Source organism: Athene noctua, chromosome Z (genome assembly GCF_965140245.1).
Source record: "Athene noctua chromosome Z, bAthNoc1.hap1.1, whole genome shotgun sequence".
NCBI lineage: Eukaryota > Metazoa > Chordata > Aves > Strigiformes > Strigidae > Athene > Athene noctua.
This window is the reverse complement of record NC_134077.1, coordinates 48,871,055-48,891,841: the sequence shown is the minus strand read 5'-3', so window position 1 is coordinate 48,891,841 and position 20,787 is coordinate 48,871,055. Positions and strand designations below refer to the sequence as shown.

The 20,787-nt window shown below is 42.8% G+C and overlaps 1 protein-coding gene across 4 annotated transcripts in view; it reads right to left on the bottom strand.

Moving 5' to 3' along the window:
* SPTLC1 (serine palmitoyltransferase long chain base subunit 1) overlaps positions 1–14,077 on the bottom strand; it is a 48,137-nt gene extending 34,060 nt beyond the window's left edge. For all 4 annotated transcript variants that reach the window (XR_012635656.1, XM_074933237.1, XM_074933238.1 and 1 more), the window contains exons 1-2: positions 13,974–14,077; positions 11,906–12,013 (exon numbers count right to left, since the gene is read on the bottom strand). Coding sequence is in view for 3 of the 4 variants with exons in the window: in XM_074933237.1 (XP_074789338.1) it covers positions 11,906–12,013; positions 13,974–14,033 (168 nt within the window). In the remaining variant the exon portion in view is untranslated. The remainder of the gene's footprint in view (positions 1–11,905; positions 12,014–13,973) is intronic.
* Positions 14,078–20,787: the final 6,710 nt, after the last annotated feature.

Here is a 20,787-nt window from a genome sequence, read left to right as displayed (position 1 = left end):
CATCTGATCAATCTCTGAATGCTGTTCCTGCAAGAGAGTGCTCTTATGGCCTACAGTATTTCTCAGTCACGCGTTAAACATTAAACATCCTGTCTCTGACAGGAACTTTTCAGACTCCTGAGTAGTATTGCTCTGATAAAACTGTTCCCATGCTACTAGTGCAGTGAAAATTCTAAAATCTAAGAAAACAACTATTCTTCCCATCCACAAATCGTAAGCCATGGTTCCCAGCAGGACTTCAGAAATTTTGAGAAAAGCTCAGTATTATATTACCGCAGAGTGAAAGACACATACATCTGGAGGGCACCATCCTTTTCACACAAGTGGTTGTTCAGAGAGTGAGCTTGTAGCTAAATGATGCCACACATTCTCCCACAGATCACTCCAGTCCTCACTGGCATTTTGCTGCTTTTCTGTAGATTTTCTTTTGGGTAAAAATAACCCCGTCAGGCCACAGACTTATTACTTCTCAAAATCCCAAATTATCAGGAATTTATAGACACAGAGAAGTACTCCACATTTTTAGTTAATGATTTGGGAGATTTCACATTATTTTGGAATAGAACCAATAGGAATACCTACAAGCACTGTTATTAAAGGATGACAGACAGACAATTGAAAGCTAATTCCTGCACTGCATTTCATAGTGCTCTTGTACATCTGACTAAACCCAGAAGCCACCACTGGGGTGGATTTCTTTGCTGTTCTAGAATTGTGACTCTGAAATGCACTAGGTGACACAATACATCATCTACCTCTGGTTCCCCAGGATATTACTGGTCCTGACAGATCACATCAAGATGGCTGTGCAACAGCAGTATTCTTCAGCAGTGAAGTGCTAGGGCTCGGACAACCGGCCCAAGCCAGAGTTGACCTATAAATGAATCCTGTATATTTTATAACTGATAACCATTGTGTTAATAGGTATTTTACTAAGTTACCTATTCTGATGTAAAAGGTGGTGAAGCCTGAACAACAGGCCCTGCACTGAAACTGCTAACTCAGTATGTAATCATTAGTGAAATATGTATGTAATCATTAGTGAAATATGTATGGAAGATGCAGCTATCTTGAATGTGTGGATAAAATAACAGGGTCGTGGAGACCGTAGTCTGGAACTGTGGCCTGCTGTGAGGTCTTGTACATAATCCAATTAGATAAGCAGGGAAACTCCCTTAGCTTCTCCCTTGAGCCCTGGCCAGGCTCTGGGGGAATATAATGTGAGATTCAAACCAGATATTTCCACTTAAAACAAAGGTGCCAGCTATTCTGGCTTACTGATTTTTTAGGTATATAAGGCTGGACCCGCTCACAGCGACTTTGGCAGCCTCACCCACGGGTGGACGCACCCCGTAGGATTTCCCCCTTGCCGGGACAGGCTCTGCAAACCCTCGCTGTAACCGGGGCTGCCCAGCCACTGCGGGTCTGGGTGATGGGAACGTGTGCAAGTGGTGAGGGATCTTTCTTCATCACTGCTCTCTTTCTCAGGTAGTAATGATTTGATGCATTACACGGTATTTTCCTATTTGTTTAAGCGTGCTGTTCTGTCTTTTCTTACTGTATGTTTTCTATATTATTCTGTTACATTATTTAATTATTTTAAGTAAAATATGCCTACGCTTTTCACTCTGGTGTCTAATTGGTATCCCTGATCAGCAAAACATAAATTGGTGTCAGAAGTGGGATACGATAAAAATACCACTATGTAAATTCAAAGGTAATCTGTCAAGTCCACCAGAAGTTCCTGGCTGGGACAATCCTCCTTATAGTCCACTGGCCCAGGAGTGGGCTAGGGTTGGAGGACCGTGTGAACAATGGGAGAGCTGGCTGAAAAAAGCCAAGCCATTAGATGTTCTAAATTGTATAAAAAAGATATCTATTGAAAAAAAGAAAAAAAAAAAGCAAAATTAAATAAATGGGGATGGGTTTTGTTAACTGCATATAGAAAACAGCACCAGAGTAAAGAGAGACTGTTGTCAGAGCGCTCCCAGATGGAGCAACAAATGTGTCATCTGCAGAGTCAGATAGTGATGTTGCAACGCCAGAATAAGGTGTTTGCTGATAAGATGGATACTGATCAGACAGTGTCAGAGAAAGTTGCGGTGCAAGTAGCACAATATAAATACATGAGAAGGAGGGGGCAAGTGAATTATAAAAAAGTGCATGTGGTGATTGCAGAAGCGTGTGTGCAGTGGAATCCTTATAAAGATCCTATACTGGGCAACCTGTGAGGATGAATAAACAATATAACTGAAAGATTAAGCTGAGACTAGGGGAAACCCTGCTCTCTTGGATGGTGTGTTTGCATGATCAGGGAGCTGCAGGAAGAATCCAACATAGGAGATTCTAAAAGGTTTTTTGATTTTAAGTTCAGATTCTTTTGTGCAAGATGCATTTCAAAACAATACTCAGGATATTGATTTGTTATCATTGGCTGCTCTGAGATGTAACACCAAATATCCTACAGAGAATGATTGGCTGGCATCTGACTGTCAGTGGTATACCCTGCGAGACTGTATACAGCGAATTAAAGAGGAAGAGATGAAAGCAGTTATTTTGTAGGAGATGCTGACTTTAAGATGTGGCATCCTTTATTGGTCGTTATGAGAAACAGAGCAATTAAAAACACTTCACCGGCATATAAAAATGTAATTATACCCCTTTGTTAATAATATGGGGGATCCTCTCAATGAAGTAATTGAAAAAGTGCAACAGTTATGTGACCTTGATGAGAGGTGCCTCCGAAGGAGTTCAGAGAATCGAGATATTCAAGATAGCCCTGAAGACAGTGAAAACAGAACTTATTCTAAGGAAAAGTTTACTGCTTTACTAGGGGATGGTATGCCCCATGATAAAACTGATGGAATTTCAACCCCAGAATTGTGGAAGATATATAAACAGAGAGGGCTGAATAAACCCAACAAGAAAAAGCACAAAATTCAGAGGGCAAGAAGGCAGGGACATCTCAGCCTGCGGCGCCACCTCTTGACCCTCGACGGGACCCTCCATCTGCTCTCGGAGGGCCCCTGTGAGTGGATCACCGGTTGCAGGGGGTGTTGAAAGAGGGTTGGGCACCATTCTCTGACGTGTACCCTTTGTGGGAGGCAAGGGAGGTGAATCAATATTATAATCAGCACATGAGTTAATGGCCAAGCCCCAGGACAGCAGGTGCAGAAGAACCAACAGCCCCATGTAGAGCTTAAAGTTTGCGTTTTGTTTTGTTTGTTGGTTGGTTTGGGGGTTTTGTTTTGGGTTTTTAAAACAACTTGTCCCCACCAGCTGTAAATGCCCTGATTGACACTGGAGTGGAGGCCTCCTTAATATATGGGAACCCCAGGAAACTTAAAGGACAACTTGTAAGTATTACAGATTTGGGAGGAAAATAAATTAAAGCTGTACGAACACAAATAGAAATGAAAATAGGAAACCTCTCAAAACAATTATATTCAGTCATGTTTGTCCCCATTCCTGAATATATAATTGGTATAGACATTCTAAAAAGACTAACTTTAAATCTTTCTGATTGTCAGTATAAACCCTCTATTAGTGCCAGACCCATCACGGTCAGCACAGTAAAAATGCCTCCTGTGCAGATCCCAGCTGCAACAGAGTTAGTCACAATGAGGCAGTACATAATTCTGGGAGGACACGAAGAGATATCACAGACAATTAAGAGATTTATTAGATGTAGAAGTTTTGAGGTGGCAGTCCGGTGTGGTCTGCCAAGAAAAGTGATGGATCCTAGAGAATGACAGAGGACTTCAGAGAAGTAAATAAACATACTGCACGGCTTGCAACAGCTGTGCCAGACACTGTCACTTTAATAGAAGAAGTGCAGAAACATCCAGAAATTTGGAATGCTGTAATAGATTTGGCTAATGCATTTTTTACTATCCCAACTGCAAAAGAGCATTGGGACCAATTTGCTTTCACAAGGGTGGCTGCATGGACCCACTATCTGTTACAGAATTGTAGCTGAACACTTAGATGAAATACAGCTGCCTCCTCACACACAATTAAACTATGTAGATGATATTTTGATTCAAGGAAATGAGGAGGAGGAAATACGACAAGTTCTTGAATTAGTGGTAGATCATATGAAACAGAAGGGTTGGGAAATTAACTGCAAAAATCCAAGGACCATCTCAGACAGTGAAGTTTCTGGGAATTCAGTGGCACTGCGGGCATCAAGCCAGCCCCACACAGCCCTGACCATCCCAGAAATCCATCTCCTTTTGCAGGACAACCTGTCTTAGACGAACTCCCCACAGTGGGAGCAGCACCATTGGTACTGGATACCCCAATAAACAAGTATACCTGGAAAGCCAAAGATGCTCATGGAAAGGAGCACAAAATTAATACAGGACAGATTATCCCATCTTTCTATTTATAACCCACCTCCGGTTCTCAAAATTAACCGAGAAGCTTTTCTTTCCTTTTTCTTGCAGGTAAATCCCCTGGAGACAGATATCCTGAGCCATGACAGGGGATCCTTATGTAAATTTAAATTCTTGTACGATACTGATGTTCATTTTTTATTAATATTTCTAGGATGTATTATCTGTCATTGCAGAAACTGCTTTGGGTGACCATTCTCCTCTCCCTCAGTTCCTGGGAAGGCTTTGGCTCTCCTAAGTGCTAACCAAGAATGGTGGGTCAGCAATTTGAGTACAGTCATAATGGGATGAGACTCCGGACTTAGGATGCTGACCCCTGGCAACTCCATTTTCCTGGAAAAGGTATTTAATACCTTAACTGGACAAAAGAGAGAGAAGTACAAGTCAGGCAGAGTGTTTGTGAATGGGCTTTATCCTCAGGCTTTGATTGTTATGACCCCTAGTACAGACCCTATGATTGTTCTAAATACTAAGGGAGATGGAACTGAACACATGTAAAACTCACAACAGTTGGGTAAAATGTTCATACCAAGAACTTACAGGGGAAGGTTGTAAAGCGAGAATGTGAGATTGGTTCTTTGATGCGTTGTTTGGAAATTGTCTATGTGCCAATAGTACAGACAAAAATCCTGTAGTGCAGGTGTTTCAGTGGGCCTGCCACCTGGAACCCCAATGAAGTGATTAGTGGTGCTTGAGAACCTATTTATAATTTGAATCGCATTATTCGATTACAAGCTGGTTTAGAAATTATCACCAATGGCAAACTGTAATATTTCAACATCGTATGGTTCTCAATTACCTGTTAGCTGAAGAAGGGGGTGTTTGTGGTAAATTAAATGATTCAAACTGTTGTTTAAAAAAATTGATGACAATGGTTAGGTGGTCAAACAAATAACTTATAGGATTAAGAAATTAGCCCATGTCCCTGTTAAGCGTATCTTCTTTTATATATTATGTGGCTTGGCTATGGTAGTGTTTTTACCTTGTTTGATTCCATGTTTTATACAACTGATTCAAAGTGTTGTATTGAACGGACAATTTGTCTCTACCGCTTCATTCGATGGCGTTAAACAGACTCATGCGATACGTAAAAAGGCACCATCTATTATACAGATTGTATAACAATTGTACTTGTTCATGTAGACAACCAACTTCTTCCCCCAATCCCCAACGACCTGAAGGATATCCTGCGGCCTGGCCTGGGACACATTTTTGTTAAATATGTTTGCTAAAATATTGTTAATTGACATTGTTATTGTTACTGTTACCTTTACCTTTATTCTATGTTTGGTTAGAATGTTAACCATTGTTGGTGTTAATATTGGTTTATTTTGTAGTGTTATTGCTCATTTACATTTGTTTAAATCCAGGATAGAAGTTTCTAGGCCTAGATAACACATGCACTTTAGGATAAGGGGGCGTGGAAAGCGATTTTCCTGCTGCGTATGCTGACCCCAACTCCGTCAGAGCAGGGCAATAGACCACATGGACTGCCAGGGCTGCCAGCACTCAGTGGTATATTGTCAGAACCACGGAAAAATAATGGATCACATGTTAGTGGTGATTCCAATTTACTTTATAGCCTTAACTTTGTTCACTATTATCTCAATTGTTCTTCTAATATGTCATTTGTGTCCTTGTAAATATCCACCATGTAAACTGCCATCAGGTTCTTCTACTGATTCCTTGCAACCTTAAAATCGGTTTGTAGAATGTTTTGGTTTTGTGGAATACTTGGTTTTAAGCATGACATGTTTGTTGGAGATGTTGTTAGCTAAATGCTTGTTAACTGAAGATATTCATATTTGTTAAAGATAATGTTATTACAAGTTTATTAATAGAAAATTTATATATCTGTTAAAGATGTTATTGGTTATATGTTAGCCAGTGGTATTGTTGGTTATCATGTTGCATGCTGTTTCTGTCCTTTCTTTCTCTCTCTCTTTATAACTCTATCCTTCACGCTACCACGAGGACAGCAATGTTGAGCCACGGGGCGGTGTGAGAGTCTGTGTTGTCTCACTGCACCACTGCTACTACCTGGCCTCAACATCCTGTCGCTATGGAGGAGTAGACTCTGAAGGAGATGATCTGTCCCTGAGGAAACCACCATATCCGCCTGAAGCCTGAACAACATCATCCTTGGAAGTGTCTCTAAACTGCGCTTGTGCATGAGCCAGGTGGAGAAGAAATCAGGGTGAGGGGGGCGTGCAGAGGCTGAGGACGCCGCAGGCTGACATTCCTCCCCCCAGCCCCCGAGTACAATCACCATGAACATCTGGGCATGCGTGCATGAAGGAACATGGGGTGGCACGTATGGTGGTGAGCTTCGTGCAAACGGGTGGACTGACTGGGACAATAGAAGGACTGTGTTCTCCTCTCTCAGGGCTCAGAGCTGGGATTTCAGGAGACACCGAGCCAACAGGACATCGCCGGATTTGCGGTGGTGGTAGCTGATCTTGCTGCATCTCTTCCATTTCCTTGCTTAGGTATTCTGACTTTTTCTTTCTTCTTCCCTCTGTTCTATTGTATTATCACTTGTTATAGGAAATAGAGTTTACAAGGTTGTATGGCATCTAACCTTGTTTGTGTCTTAAGTTCACTACTGAGCTCACTTAAGAATCCTCCCTAATACTGAATTGGAACATGTCTGATGAGATATCATTAACTGATGAATGAAAGCTAATGTCACTAACCACAGAAATGGTTTGAGAGCCATGATTCACCTATAGGTCAAAGGACCGACTGAAGTGCTAGGGCTTGGACAGTAGGCCCAAGCTAGAGTTGACCTATAAATGAATCCTGTATATTTTATAACTGATAACCATTGTGTTAATAGGTATTTTACTAAGGTACCTATTCTGATGTAAAAGGTGGTGAAGCCTGAACAACAGGCCCTGCACTGAAACTGCTAACTCAGTATGTAATCATTAGTGAAATATGTATGGAAGATGCAGCTATCTTGAATGTGTATTTATCTTTCTTTGTGTGTGGATAAAATAACAGGGTCGTGGAGACCGTAGTCTGGAACTGTGGCCTGCTGTGAGGTCTTGTACATAATCCAATTAGATAAGCAGGGAAACTCCCTTAGCTTCTCCCTTGAGCCCTGGCCAGGCTCTGGGGGAATATAATGTGAGATTCAAACCAGATATTTCCACTTAAAACAAAGGTGCCAGCTATTCTGGCTTACTGATTTTTAGGTATATAAGGCTGGACCCGCTCACAGCGACTTTGGCAGCCTCACCCACGGGTGGACGCACCCCGTAGGATTTCCCCCTTGCCGGGACAGGCTCTGCAAACCCTCGCTGTAACCGGGGCTGCCCAGCCACTGCGGGTCTGGGTGATGGGAACGTGTGCAAGGGGTGAGGGATCTTTCTTCATCACTGCTCTCTTTCTCAGGTAGTAATGATTTGATGCATTACACGGTATTTTCCTATTTGTTTAAGTGCGCTGTTCTGTCTTTTCTTACTGTATGTTTTCTATATTATTCTGTTACATTATTTAATTATTTTAAGTAAAATATGCCTATGCTTTTCACTCTGGTGTCTGAGTTTAACTGGTATCCCTGATCAGCAAAACAAGCAGGATTTATTATGCAGAGCCAGCTCTGCTCTGGCAGCATTCCCAACCATAATTCACAGAGAAACTCCAAATTCAGTACATGAGTGGCTGTCATAAAGGAGTTCCTGAGCAACACCACCTAAGCTGGCCTATTTCCAGCATCTGTACCTGAGCAACCTAGTATTTCTTTCTGGTGTGGTAAAGACTGGACACCACAACATGAATCAAACTAGAACAGAACAGAAGCCAAGTCAGCAGTCTCCTTGCTGAACGGCTGGCATGTTACTACACGCAGCTCAACAAGCACAGTGAAGCCTGCTGTATGCAATCCCATATTGTATGAAACAAACCGTACTGCATCTGGCTGGGATGGTGTTAATTTTCTTCATAGCAGATCAGGTACAACTGTGTTTTTTTTAGATCTGTGAACAAAACAATGCTGATAACACTACTGTTGTAGGTCTTGCGGAACAGCATGTGCACAATGTCAATGCCTTCTCTTTCTCACTACACCCCCACAGTGAATAAACTGGAGGGTGCATAAGAGGTTGGGAGGGACACAACCAGGCAGATGACTCAAACTAAACAAACAGATATTCCATACCATATAACATCATGCTCAACAATAAAAGGGAAAAGTGAGGGTTTAGGGAAGTTAGACATCTTTTGCTTGGGAACTGGCTGTGTATTCATTCACCCACGCGAGGTGGTGAGCGATTGCCTTTCCATCGCTCATCTTGTTTCTCTCTTCTTCCACTTCTCCTTTGTTAATTGAAAATTCTATCTTCACTCACAAGTTTTTTTGCTTTTACTCTTCCTTTCCTCTTCCCCAGTTCAACAGGGGGTGGGGGAGAAAGTGAACAAGCAGCTGTGCAGGGTTTAGCTGCCTACTGGGGTTAACCTACATCACAGACCACTGTCAACTCTGTGTGGATTTTTAGTGAAGATTAAGGTGGGGTGTTTTCTTCCCCACAGCTATTCCCCTACACAAAATAAAATAGTTATTTTCACAACAATTACCTACATTGTAGAAAAAGAGATGGAATCACGCCACACCTCTGATGTATCAGTCCGTTTAAGTCCTCTAACTGTAGAAGACTTACTGACACTTTCACTTCACTGCTGTATTTATGCTTCCTTTCAGTAAACTATCTGTAGACAACATACTCCCTTCCAAATACAGTTCTTCCTATGGAAAACCTCCTTCCATCTTCAGAGATCCATGGTAAAGCCAACTTGACTAACTTAAATCTCCTTCATCAGCAGCCAACCTGAAAATACTATCAGACAAAAAGAGAATTCCCACGTATTATTCTTTTTGCCATCAAGATACAGGTAACAAAAAGCTAGAAGTGTTAATGTCTTTAACATCTCATGTTAAACCCTTTGATGTAATACAGCTTTTACCACTATGCAATTTTTTTTCTTCTGTGCCTTGCAACTGTGAACGAATGTATCCAGTAGCCAGATGGTGCAATTCTTGGTCAGTATGGATTTTTGCTAGTATTCACATTCCTTTCCACCCCTCAAGGTCAGTAAAGTTTGTATAAATCTCATCAAGTATAACGGCAATAATGTATTTGCATGATTCTATTCTTCAAGCTACTGCTGTCCTGCCAGTGAATTTTACTACTGTCACCCTGCAAAAGTAGGATTGCTATTATGGATGAGCCATTTCCAAATGTTCTTCCCCCTTCTGACTCCTTTCTAAGCCTCTGATTCCACTGAGTTGCAGACCACCTATACCAATTTGCTCCCCATGGCTCCCTATTTCTCACTGCCCCCAGTTAAGACAATATGGAACAATTTTCTTCCCCACATTCCACTGTTTCAGATTTGCTTGAGCACTTTCTTAAACACCTCAGTTTCAGAAAAATATCTGTCAGTAAATGAAGATGTCTGTCAGCAGATGACCTGCAACTAGATCATTAATATTCAGGATGCACATAGAAATATCTGAGTGTAATCCTTGCTCTGTATGGAAGAGATAGGTTCCAGCCTTCTCAGGTCACCAATTTTACACGAGTAGCAAAGTCTTTTCCCACCATGTTCTGCAGAGAGAAACTCTTAAAAGAACAAAAATTATCCTACAAATTACCAGAGATCAAAACCATCTGATGCAGAAAAACTCTGATGTTTTTACTGAATGGAACTGTCACAGTTTCTGAATGGATGATCAGAAGTTACTTTAAAGCTGCAGAATTGTTTTCCTAGATGACCTGACCATTTAGTGCTTCACCACACTGGACTTCTCTTTGTGTTCACTCCTTCTCTGTATTCTTACCAGAGGCAGTAAACTTCAAGAATCCCAGAATCAATTCAAATCCTTTCAGGGACAAAACTGAACTGGCCTTTCTTGATTCCTCAGCTAACTTCTTGACTCCAATAATAAATGCCTCCAACAAATACACACTTAAGTATTCCCTAGAATACTCTAAGCTCATTTATTAAGTAGTTCCCAAAAGATGACACTGCCTGCAAATCTGCTCACATTTACAGTCTTGTCCATATAGTCCCTGCATCCTGTTCACTGATGCATTACACTGAGCCCGCATGCTTAATATGTATCCTGTCCTGGTTTTGGCCAGGATACAGTTAACTTTCCTTAGGCTGAGAGGGAGCACAGTTGAAGGAGCACAGCTTTAGTGATAGAATAATATCAAAAAGCATGCAAGACTTGATATAGACCAGAACGACAAGGTAAAATACCCGTAAATCTGTTTCACAAACCTTCCTCGGTACCATGGAGAAATTCCAGTGTTTTATCCCATTCATAAAGCATATGTCCTGGTTCAGCTAGGATAGGGTTAAGTTTCCCCAGCAGAGAAGGGGGAAGGGATTTTCAGCCAGGCTGATGTCAGGTCTGGTTGCGGGAGCATGGGAATTTTTTTCCTTTGTGGCTTTGGTGACAGGGAGCACGCAGGTGAGCTGTCTGTAACCATTTGCAGTATCTCTCTGTATATCTTTTGTCTTGTTTACTGTTATTACTGTTCATCGCTGTTATCATTGCTACTGTTGTTGTTCAGATTGCTTATTATACCGTTGTATTAAATTTCTTCTTATTTTAACCCGGGGTTTGTGCCTCACTTCCAGCCTGACCGGCTGAGGGTTGGGGAGGGGCCATGGCAATGTGGTCTCCGGTCCCGGCAGGGCCTAAACCAACACAGGATACCATTCCTCCAAAGCTTGTTTGCTATCTGGGACTTCAGATCATTCAGATCCAATTCCTCACATACGCAAGCTGGTTGTCACATTGCAATACATTATTGTAGTTTACCTTTGACTGAGAAAAATTAGTGTGTCCTTGTTCACCTCATGATTTTCACAGAGAGTGCATCCCATCATCCTTTGAATATATCCAATGACATCCTCTGACATTATGCATCAAGCCAATTACAGACCATGTCTCAGACAAACTGGTCAGGGAAACCTTCAAAACAAACACCTCATTCCTGACAGTCTCCAGCCAGAAGTCAGGGAGAAATTCCAGTCTTCACAAACAATTACAGCTTTTTTTTGAGACAATTACATTGCAAAAGAAACTGCTGCTAAACTACAAAGTTTTCCGGAATCCTCTTAACGCTGTAAACTCTCAAAGTTATTACTCACAGATATTACATGTACAGATTGATCATTTTCCTACTCTCTACGCTCTTATACTTCATGTTGTTTGGCATGTTTTTTTTAGTATAGTTTCCATTTTTAAAACAAAGCCATCAACTGAGCACAGCTAATGTCAGCTTTTCACAGCTTAGCAGACTCTCAAACAGTTATTTTAAAAGCACAAACTAAAGTTTTTAAGCAATAAGCAGCTTCTCAGTCCAAAGTAAACTTACCCTTCGAAATCCTAAGAAAAAACTCCACGATTTGCAATGCAGCAGGGATTCAACAGCTAAGATCAATAGCTATAAAATGTTTCTCTAAATAAAAGTATTTTTTCACTGTACCTTAGGTGTTAGATCAGATCTCTCTTGAAGCTTGTATGTCTTGGAGAAAAGAAGTCTGATTATCCATAGAATTAGAATTCCTTCCAAAATGAGATGGTAAGCAGGAGCCTGAAAATATAAGCATGAAAATTAGTCTACACAGAATTCTATTTGAAGCAGTGTGACACTATGCCAAAGGTTTGCCTCTAATAGCACACTCAAAAAACCCCCAAAGCTAATCATCAGCTGCTATGTATTTCTAAATCAGTAAAAATTATAATTACATGAAAGTGGATTGCTTTACAACTACTACTTGTAGCTGTTAACTTCAGTTGGAATTGGTTTATTCTGTTAATAAACAAGGCACACTCTAAACTGATAAGCAGTTTCAGTTCCACAGATGCACATCAACTGAATATTGAGAGTAAAGGCAGATAAGCCGTACGGGTTGCACCAGTACCCGTGAAGGCCGAAAGCTTTCCCAAGAAGCAGAAGTCTCCTTAGAGCCTGAAGGTGTGTGTCATCTATACACGCCCACTTCATTCTTAAAACTTAGTCCACCAGCAGCAACAGCTATTATTTACAAAGAAACCTAATCCTGTCCTCATAGCCCATATTTGTTAGTTTCACTGCACTTTGAGCAGGTACAACCCAACAGTGATCAGAAGCAGTTTTGTCCCTGTGTCGTTTACTCGCTTGTGTTGACATGATACTTAGGAATATATACACCAAAGCCAGAACAGAGAGCATATCCAAGTTAAAGTTCTCCTCTGTGGGTACTTGGAGGGAGAAAAGTTACTTTCCTCTGGCAGCACAGCTAGTTTAAAGTAGATGTGGAGTTATGGCATCAGCATTTGACACCTCGTTTTAATGATGGGTTTAGTTATTCCATTTGAAAAAGGTTCCTATGTCCCCTGTGGATGTCTGCTACTTTTAAAAGATTCAAGGTGTGCATACATACTAGTGCATGCCCTCTTCAACTCAGTGAAAGAGTTCCCACACATCAACATTTTCTGGCAGCATGTGACCTGCCAACAAGAGAAGTGGAACACCCAGAAACTAAAGGAAGCTGAACCCAAGTTTTTGAAACCATTCAGGAGTCCTATGGCTTATTAAACTGCAAGTAACAACTTTATCAGGGTACTTTTCAGTTCACCAAGCACAGTAAGAATACGTAATGCCATCTAAAGAACACATAGTATAGTAGCCGTAGAGGTCTGCACAAACTAATTCGCTGTGCTTTTCAGTGCCTACAATTATTCTGAATTCAGTGTACGAGCATGTGCTACCAGCTTCAGTAGCCAAGCACTTCTGTATTTGCACAGCAAAGCCTAGTATAAATTCTTAAAAAGTTACCAACCTTTGCCAAAGGAAGGGAGGGAAACAGACTGTTGATACATGAACATCGCCTATCATCAGGTCATCCTATTTAATATCAAGAAGCAAAGCCTGGATACAGACATGCCATGCTGATCCCCTCCAGGAGAGGACTCAAGCATGAACATTTTAAGTTTTTTTCTTCCTTGGTAAATAAGACTTGCAAGTTAAAACCCCTGATCTTATACTCAAAGAACGCTGTGAATCTTATTAAGGTTTAATGCTCTTGTACACACCTTAAATGTAGCTTTACAAACCTAAATAGAGAAAAACGTAAGTGCATGCGTCTGTTTTTTACGGTGCACATACATACATTCAGAGTTTTGCGACTGCAAGTTTCGCACAGGCGGCACCGGCCCAGAGGCAGCTGCCGATTCAGGGCAAGGAAGATATTGCCCCACCCTGCGAACCATCACCCTCACGTCGCCGCCGAGCGAGGCTCACCGGTGACCAGCCCCGCGCCAGGCCCAGCTCTGCCCTCCCGCTCCCTGCGCTCGAAATCAGCGGCCCAGGGACAGGGCCCTCACACCCACCGCCCAAGCTCCGGCAGTCACGGGGCGTCTGGGGGCCCCGTCCGCCTGGACGCGGCTCAGCTCGGCTGCGGCATCCCCCCCCGCCCCTCCAATACCGGCGGCGGGCGCCAGGCGCCCAGCTCGCCCCGAACCGTCCGCGCCGGCGGCGGGACAGCACCCGCGCGCCCCCCAGACCGCACCTCGTAGAAGGCCTGCACCATCTCTACCAACACCCACTGCTGGCCCATGCCCGCCGCCATCGCCGCTCCTCCCCGCTTCCGCCTCTGCGGCCCGCCCGGGCGGCGCCGCCGCCGTGCGCCGGCGCCAAGGGCGGGGGAGCGGCCCCGGCCCGCGAGAGAGCTCCCCCTCCGGCCCGGCGGGGCCCGGCCGGCGGCGGCCGGCCCGGCTGCGCAGTGCGCGGCCCCGGCGGCGGCCCGGGAGCGGCGCGGCTGCTTGGCACCGCCAGGGCGGGCGCGGGAGGAGGAGGCGTGGGCCTGAAATCCTGTAAGGGTGGTTTGTAAAGAGCCGCCTTTTCGGGCAGCGTGGGTGGCCGTCCCCTGCTCCTGCGTGGGTAACTTGAGAGTTGCTGCTCCCCATGGTTGTCACAAACCGCTGCTTTCTCTGGCGGCCCCGAGCGGGAGCGAGGCCCGACTGGGAGGAATGTGCCTTTCAATGTTAAATGACATTAGCTACAAATCGAACTAGCATAAGAGGATACACTGGGGTGCATTTGTATTTACTTCCTCACTACATTTCAAGCCCGGTCCTGTTTGTTGAGCGTTCTGGTGTAATCTTGGTGTTGCTTTTTCCACACCCATAGGCTCCCACGGCTCCATGCTGTCCCAGGCTGGCACGGGCCGAGGGGCAGGGCCTGTGCTTCGGGACCTCGTCAACACACCTCACTCTCTGTCTCTCTACCTGTAACTAGTGACTTCCTTGCTGTAGGAAGCAGTTGTTCAGATACTTGGCTAATGAACAGCAAGAGCAAAACCACAGTATAGTGGAATGAGTACATTCAAATAAAAAATTACGGCTTTAAGAGTCTGTTCAAAGTGAGCAGCCATCTGAACGTTGTTATGGAGAGACAAACTCCATGAAGAAAAAGAGTAATGGTGAAGAACTTGCACAGATGCACCTCAGTGTGGGGAGGTGATCGAGTCCTTGTGCACAGCTGCGCAGGACTTAAGCAACTACCTAAAAGGCAGTGGAAAGGAGGGGGAGCTGGAAAGGGTTTTGACTGGGAAGTGAGGTAGTGTTTGATGGAAAAGGAGTGAAGGACATTGCACTAAAAGAGATGTCTGGGAGCTGCTTCACTTGAAGGTAAACTGTGGAGAGCTTCTGATGGTCTTCTGGGAGAGCACCATTGTACCCCTTAGGCTTCACTCATTAGTCTTCACTATAGATGGAGGGGAACCTGGGGCAGCAGTTGATTAAACAGATGATAGTGAAAACCTTGGGTGCTGTGGCTAACAACAAGCAAACAGTATGTTATAGTTTTACAGTAGCAGATGGTTAAAAACCTGTGAACTGCACTTTCATACTGACTGAAATGCATAATAATCTTCTCACTAAGTTTCTGAACTTAATGATACACTTGCCAAATTCCAGGCTCTACACAGGAAAGAGAAAAGATGTGGTTTGAGGCTATCTGAAAAGTCAGGACAGAGACAATAATAGTCCCTTTTGGTTTTTAGCTGCATGAAGTTTATTGTTTGGTGTTAAGTACATCTGTGGACATTGCATCATGTTGGAGAGGGGTCCTGGGCTCTCGGGAGATGGCTGCCACTGCCAGCCTCAAAGAATGCATCTGGCATGCATCCCAGTCCCAAATTACCCCTAGATGAGGGGTCTTGGTGAGCTGCAAAGTAAATTACACTCCTGCTCTAAACATCAAATTCTGACTTTCAAAGTTTGACATATATGTGTATGATTGGGAGACTAAGAAACTGATTTTGTGAAACACTGGATGAATTGTTTCCAGCTTGAAATGCAGTGAAGTTAATAACGTACTAACCAGTAAGTCTTCTGGCAGTGAATTCAGAGTTCCTGGTCTGGATTATCATAGGGCTGGGTCTCTCATAATAACGAGCCTATCCCTATTGTTCAGCAGTTTCATTGTTCCAACGCAAGGCAACTGCTGCTAATTGCTTAAGGCTGCTGTACTTCTGACAGCAAAAAAAGAGGAGGAGGTGAAGGGAGAAGTCATTTGCAATGGCAGTTTACTGCTGGGAAGAAAGGGGAGAGGAAAAACATCTTGAGGCTACCGCTGAACAAAAGCTATTGAGATAGTGCCCTATGGAAATTCCTGCTCTGGAAGTGCTGAATTTTGTTTTCCCCCCATATCCTCCAGTTGCACAGTATTCCTCTTGTTTTGGACCTTCCTCACCAACCCACTAATTGCCCACACTCTACTTTGAATTCCCAGTTCAATTCCACATGGTCAGCACTGGCATGCCAGTTATCTGCGGTTGTTCTCTGGTCACTCCAGAAGCATAAAACTGGGACTTGGTATGGCTATTGGGAATTTTATACTTCCTATATATCACAGAGGTAACCTCTGCCAGTTATCTTCAGTCCTCTTTGCTCTATTACCTGTTCCTCTGGCTTCTTCATTCTTACTCTGTTCACCATGAGACAGATAGTAGGAGCTGGAAGTGGAAGAGAGGGAATGATCTGCACACTCTGCACTCTTAGGTCTCACCCCCATCTCCTTTCAGCCTGGTACTTTATCAACTAGGAAGGGGGGAGAATGGCAGTAGGAAGTGATGCATAACCATGTGGGGATGGTGGTGGTTTCTGCCATCCTACTGTGTTGGATGTTACATCTATTGCTGTGTTGAAGATATGCACATGGAGGAGAAGGTGGGAAGAGAAATTTGGGAACTGGTGGGAATAGGTCCTGAGAGTCATTCATTTTCTCCCTGTCTTCTCCAACCACACAGACAGAAGGGGGACGATGGCTGAGGAGATTAGGGACATGAGGGAATCTTTATAACCATTCTCACACATTCTAGGTGGTGAAAGCTTAGCTAATATTATTGTGGTTTTAGTGCAAGTTGTAACTTGTTGGCTCTGTGGCTACTCTCAAAAAATAATAAAAAAGTTAAATAAAGTGTTGAGAAAGCAATCCTGTACTGGCAAGGAGAAGAGCAGGATAGTTAGTACTAGTTAGTCTTTTTTTAGTTTTTGTTGTCTTGAAACCTGATGCTCAACCAAGATGATGCTGGCAGCAAACAGAGAAGATGTCCAAAGTCAGTTGGAAGCTTGTTATTAAGCCCAAAAATTTTGTCCCAACTCCTAGTGAGAAGCAGGAAGATGTTGCAAGAATACTGCGCAAGTGCCAAGAACTTGAATATCAAGTTCTATAATTTGCCTGATGTGCAGAGGAGTAATTGTTCACAAGGCAAGCAGAGCACAGGTTAAATTTAGTGTTATCTCAAGCCATGCACCACTGTACCTTGGAAATGTGCTTAATCCTAATTGTATAGTGAATTAGCTCTGGATTAACTTCACCAGCAGAAACCTGTTTTAGACCTGCCTGGGAAACATCTGGAGATTGCAACCTTTGACACAAGCTTTGTGTAGCAGTAAGGGTAGCCACTGGTCAGAGCACTGGTGCATCCTGGCTACCCAGATTACTGTGGCACCCTGAACAACTGTAGTGACAAAGTGGCATAAAGCGGAAATGCCACAATGTTCTCCCAGCATGCAATGGGGACCAAATTTAACCTCAACTGTTTGGCGTTAATGACATTTGTAACTGAGTAAGAGTGGCCAGAGTCCTCTTTTTAAAGGATATTCAGTCAAAGGTGGACCTTTGGAACGAAAAGCTAACTTATCCCAGAGGTAGGCAGAGCAGTCTGTGTCTTGCTTACACTTCTTTTCAGTGTCTGTTCCCCGGGTGGGTGTGGCAGCACTGGACTAAGCGTCCAAGTTTCCAATACCTGGCAGAACCAAGTGTCTCAAAAATGGAGTTGACAACAGATAAGCCCAGTTCTGTGATGACTAAAGAAAACTTGTGTTAGAAACTTGTAAGAGCTGCACAGCCAGGCTGCGGGGACCGCTAACAGAACACACAGTGTTTAAAAAGGAAGGTTTGCCTTTTGGAGAGCCAGTTACCTATGTGTGGTGTGGCAATATCACTGTTGCAGACCTGGATTTTTTATCCTGTGTGGTTAAATCCCACATATCTCTGATTCAAGACTTCAGACATATTCTGGTTGGGGATTTGCAGCCCAGGACTTTCTGCTGGGCTGGTTGCCCATACTTCAGGTGGAAATAGATGGGTTGGTCACCTGTTTGTCTCCCTCACCTCAATAATGCAGCTGATTCCGGCTAGTCACCTTTCATTTTAAAACCTTATTCCAAACAGCACACAATTTACGCCAAACCGTGTCATTTTAAATCTCATTTCTTTTAGAAACACAAGCACTGTATTAAATAGGACAGCTTGGAGTTTATGTTCTTTGCTTCTTGTCCCAGTTTTGCTCACACTGAATTGACTAATTGCTGTTTCCCACAGCATATTTGTATTAGAAGCATGGCAGACACAATGGGCAGACTTGTACCCAAAGTCATTCTGATGGAGTTAAAGCAAGTTGACCACCATGACGTTGGGATCACTTCAGGAAGAGTGAAATTATTTATTCAGTCAAATAATGCAGTATATTGTGAAATACTATCAGCTCTTCGCATGTAAATTGTTCAAACTGACTAGATTCAAATGTGTATGCAGAGTGATATGTCATAAAGGTGTGTCTGCATCAGACTGACTTTTTCTAGGCTGAAAAGTAAGTTTCATATGCTATTTTTAAAAGTGGTCTAATGGGCTAATCTGACATGAATTTTAGGTACCACACATAACGTGCACCATATGCAAGCTGTGACCTGCAAGATGAGAAAGAAGAACACAATTGGCATTATTCTAGCCCATTGGTAAGGTGGCCAGCACAAACTCATGGGGTTTGGCTCTGAAGGTTCACATTCCACATCTCCTTTAAATAACTAACATGCAGGCCTCCTCCTTGAGAATGAAACTAGAAGAGAAGCAAAGGGATATTAACCCTGAGTCCATTCAGCTAATTTGCCTGAGGATTTGGGCTCCGGTCTAAAACAAAATATCTAAGTCGCGTTCTTGTCAGCAGTGTTTTCCATACTTACTATTTTGTCTAGAAGCTTTAAAGGACTTCATCTTCTGATGCTCTTGACTAGGTAAAAGGCTGTCTCCTAAAGCAGCCCAAATAGCCCTTTAACCTCTGTGTGGTTACATGGAGGTCACACTGGTTTGTACAAACCCCTCTACTTTTACAGTACTGTTATCCACTGTCAGTCTTACATAAAAATGGGGTCCCTAATGGTGCTTTCACAACAACAAACAGCAGAGCCATCATTTGCAGGTTATTCTGATGGCACAGAGCCTCAGACATTGCAGTACTGACACGCATGAAAGTGTGATGTATGCAGACTTCATGTAGTTGCAACTAGATGCCTCAAAAAAGAATCCATTAAAAAAAGTAAATGATTACAAAGCTGCCCATTTGAAGTTGTAAGGGCATTGGTATGGGCTGAGTCCTAGGCAGAGGTGAGAATTTGATTTTTCTAGTCAAATATTGGAATCCTTTGAAGTAAGACAATTGTCTCTTTTTTGAAAATGGAGCAGTGTGTACTGTAGGTTTCATCTACCTGCAAAGAATAGGCAGATGAACAGGCAATTACACAGTCATGATGTTACAGGTAGGTGACTACATCCTATTTCAGTTTCAAAAGAGATCTTACACAGAGCCTGTGAAAGATTGTGTCAATATCAGAGAGAAGCTCTTTCCTGCACTGGACTCTGACTGTAAGTGTTCCCCAAAATTTTAGGTTTGGAGTGTGGTCCAGATGCAGTGAACCTTATGGGAATAGCGTGTACTGGATTTAAAGCTGCATTTTTAAGATTATGGCACTTTTGTTGTCTTGATACAAAGAAATTCAATAGATCTTCCAGCACCAGCCTTAATGAATTGGCTTTGGATCAAGAACCAAAATCCAGTTCTTAAATTTGAATGCATGTTAAATCCATTCAGATAGCCGATTATATTTAAAGATTAACAACATATTTATCCTCCTCATTCTTCCACAGTTCATTGCCAACAAATCTTTCAGATGAAAAGTAGAGAAGAACTATTCAACTATTTCAGGCCTACAGTATCACAGAACTCAGATCAGAACTGGGATGAAGTTGTGCTCTGCGCAGCTGCTATTTTTGTTGGCCTTAGGAGGAATGGAATGATGGCAAATAGTTGCAGATTTTGGTTAAAGCAAAAGCTTTCATATCTTCATTGTGATGAAAGCAAAAGCTTGATCGTATCTTCATTGTGGTGCACATGGCTCAATTTCTGGTAGTTTCTTACATCCATCTAACACTGTGGGGCATTAAACTATTTTAGTATCACATGCTGTCTTAACATCCTCAGGCTCAATGTTTGCTTCAAGTTTTAAGCAAGCTGCAAATCTTCACAAACCATTGCTGGGAGCTTTGAGAGCAAGTTGAGCTGTCTGTGAGAACATAATCTGTTTTTCTCCTTAAGGACTGGGGTTCTTCACTAAGGTCTGCAGAATATTCAGTGCTTTCACAACTCCATTGTGCTGACTGTAGCAAGCATTGATTACTAATGCATTCTTTGACTCTGTGACACCTTCTACAGATGTTGGTGGGGCTTATTCTATTTGGGTTTTTCTACAGTTCAGCTCCTTTGCTGTTTAGGTTCTTCATTTTAATGGTGACAGTGTAGTCTGAAGCATGTGACTAAAACTCTTACTAGCATACTTGAGTTTAGAAACAAGAGACTTCAGATGGTGTTATCAGAGTAGAGAGAAGTTTGAAAAGTTATGGTAACTTCAGCATTTTAATGCATGATTTTCACCATGGAGTTTGCTCTCTTAACGATATATTTGTAATATTGCATGTAAAAGAAGCAACTAAATTTCAGCCAGAAAAATATAAAGTAGTCCTTTGCCAACTCATTGTTCTTG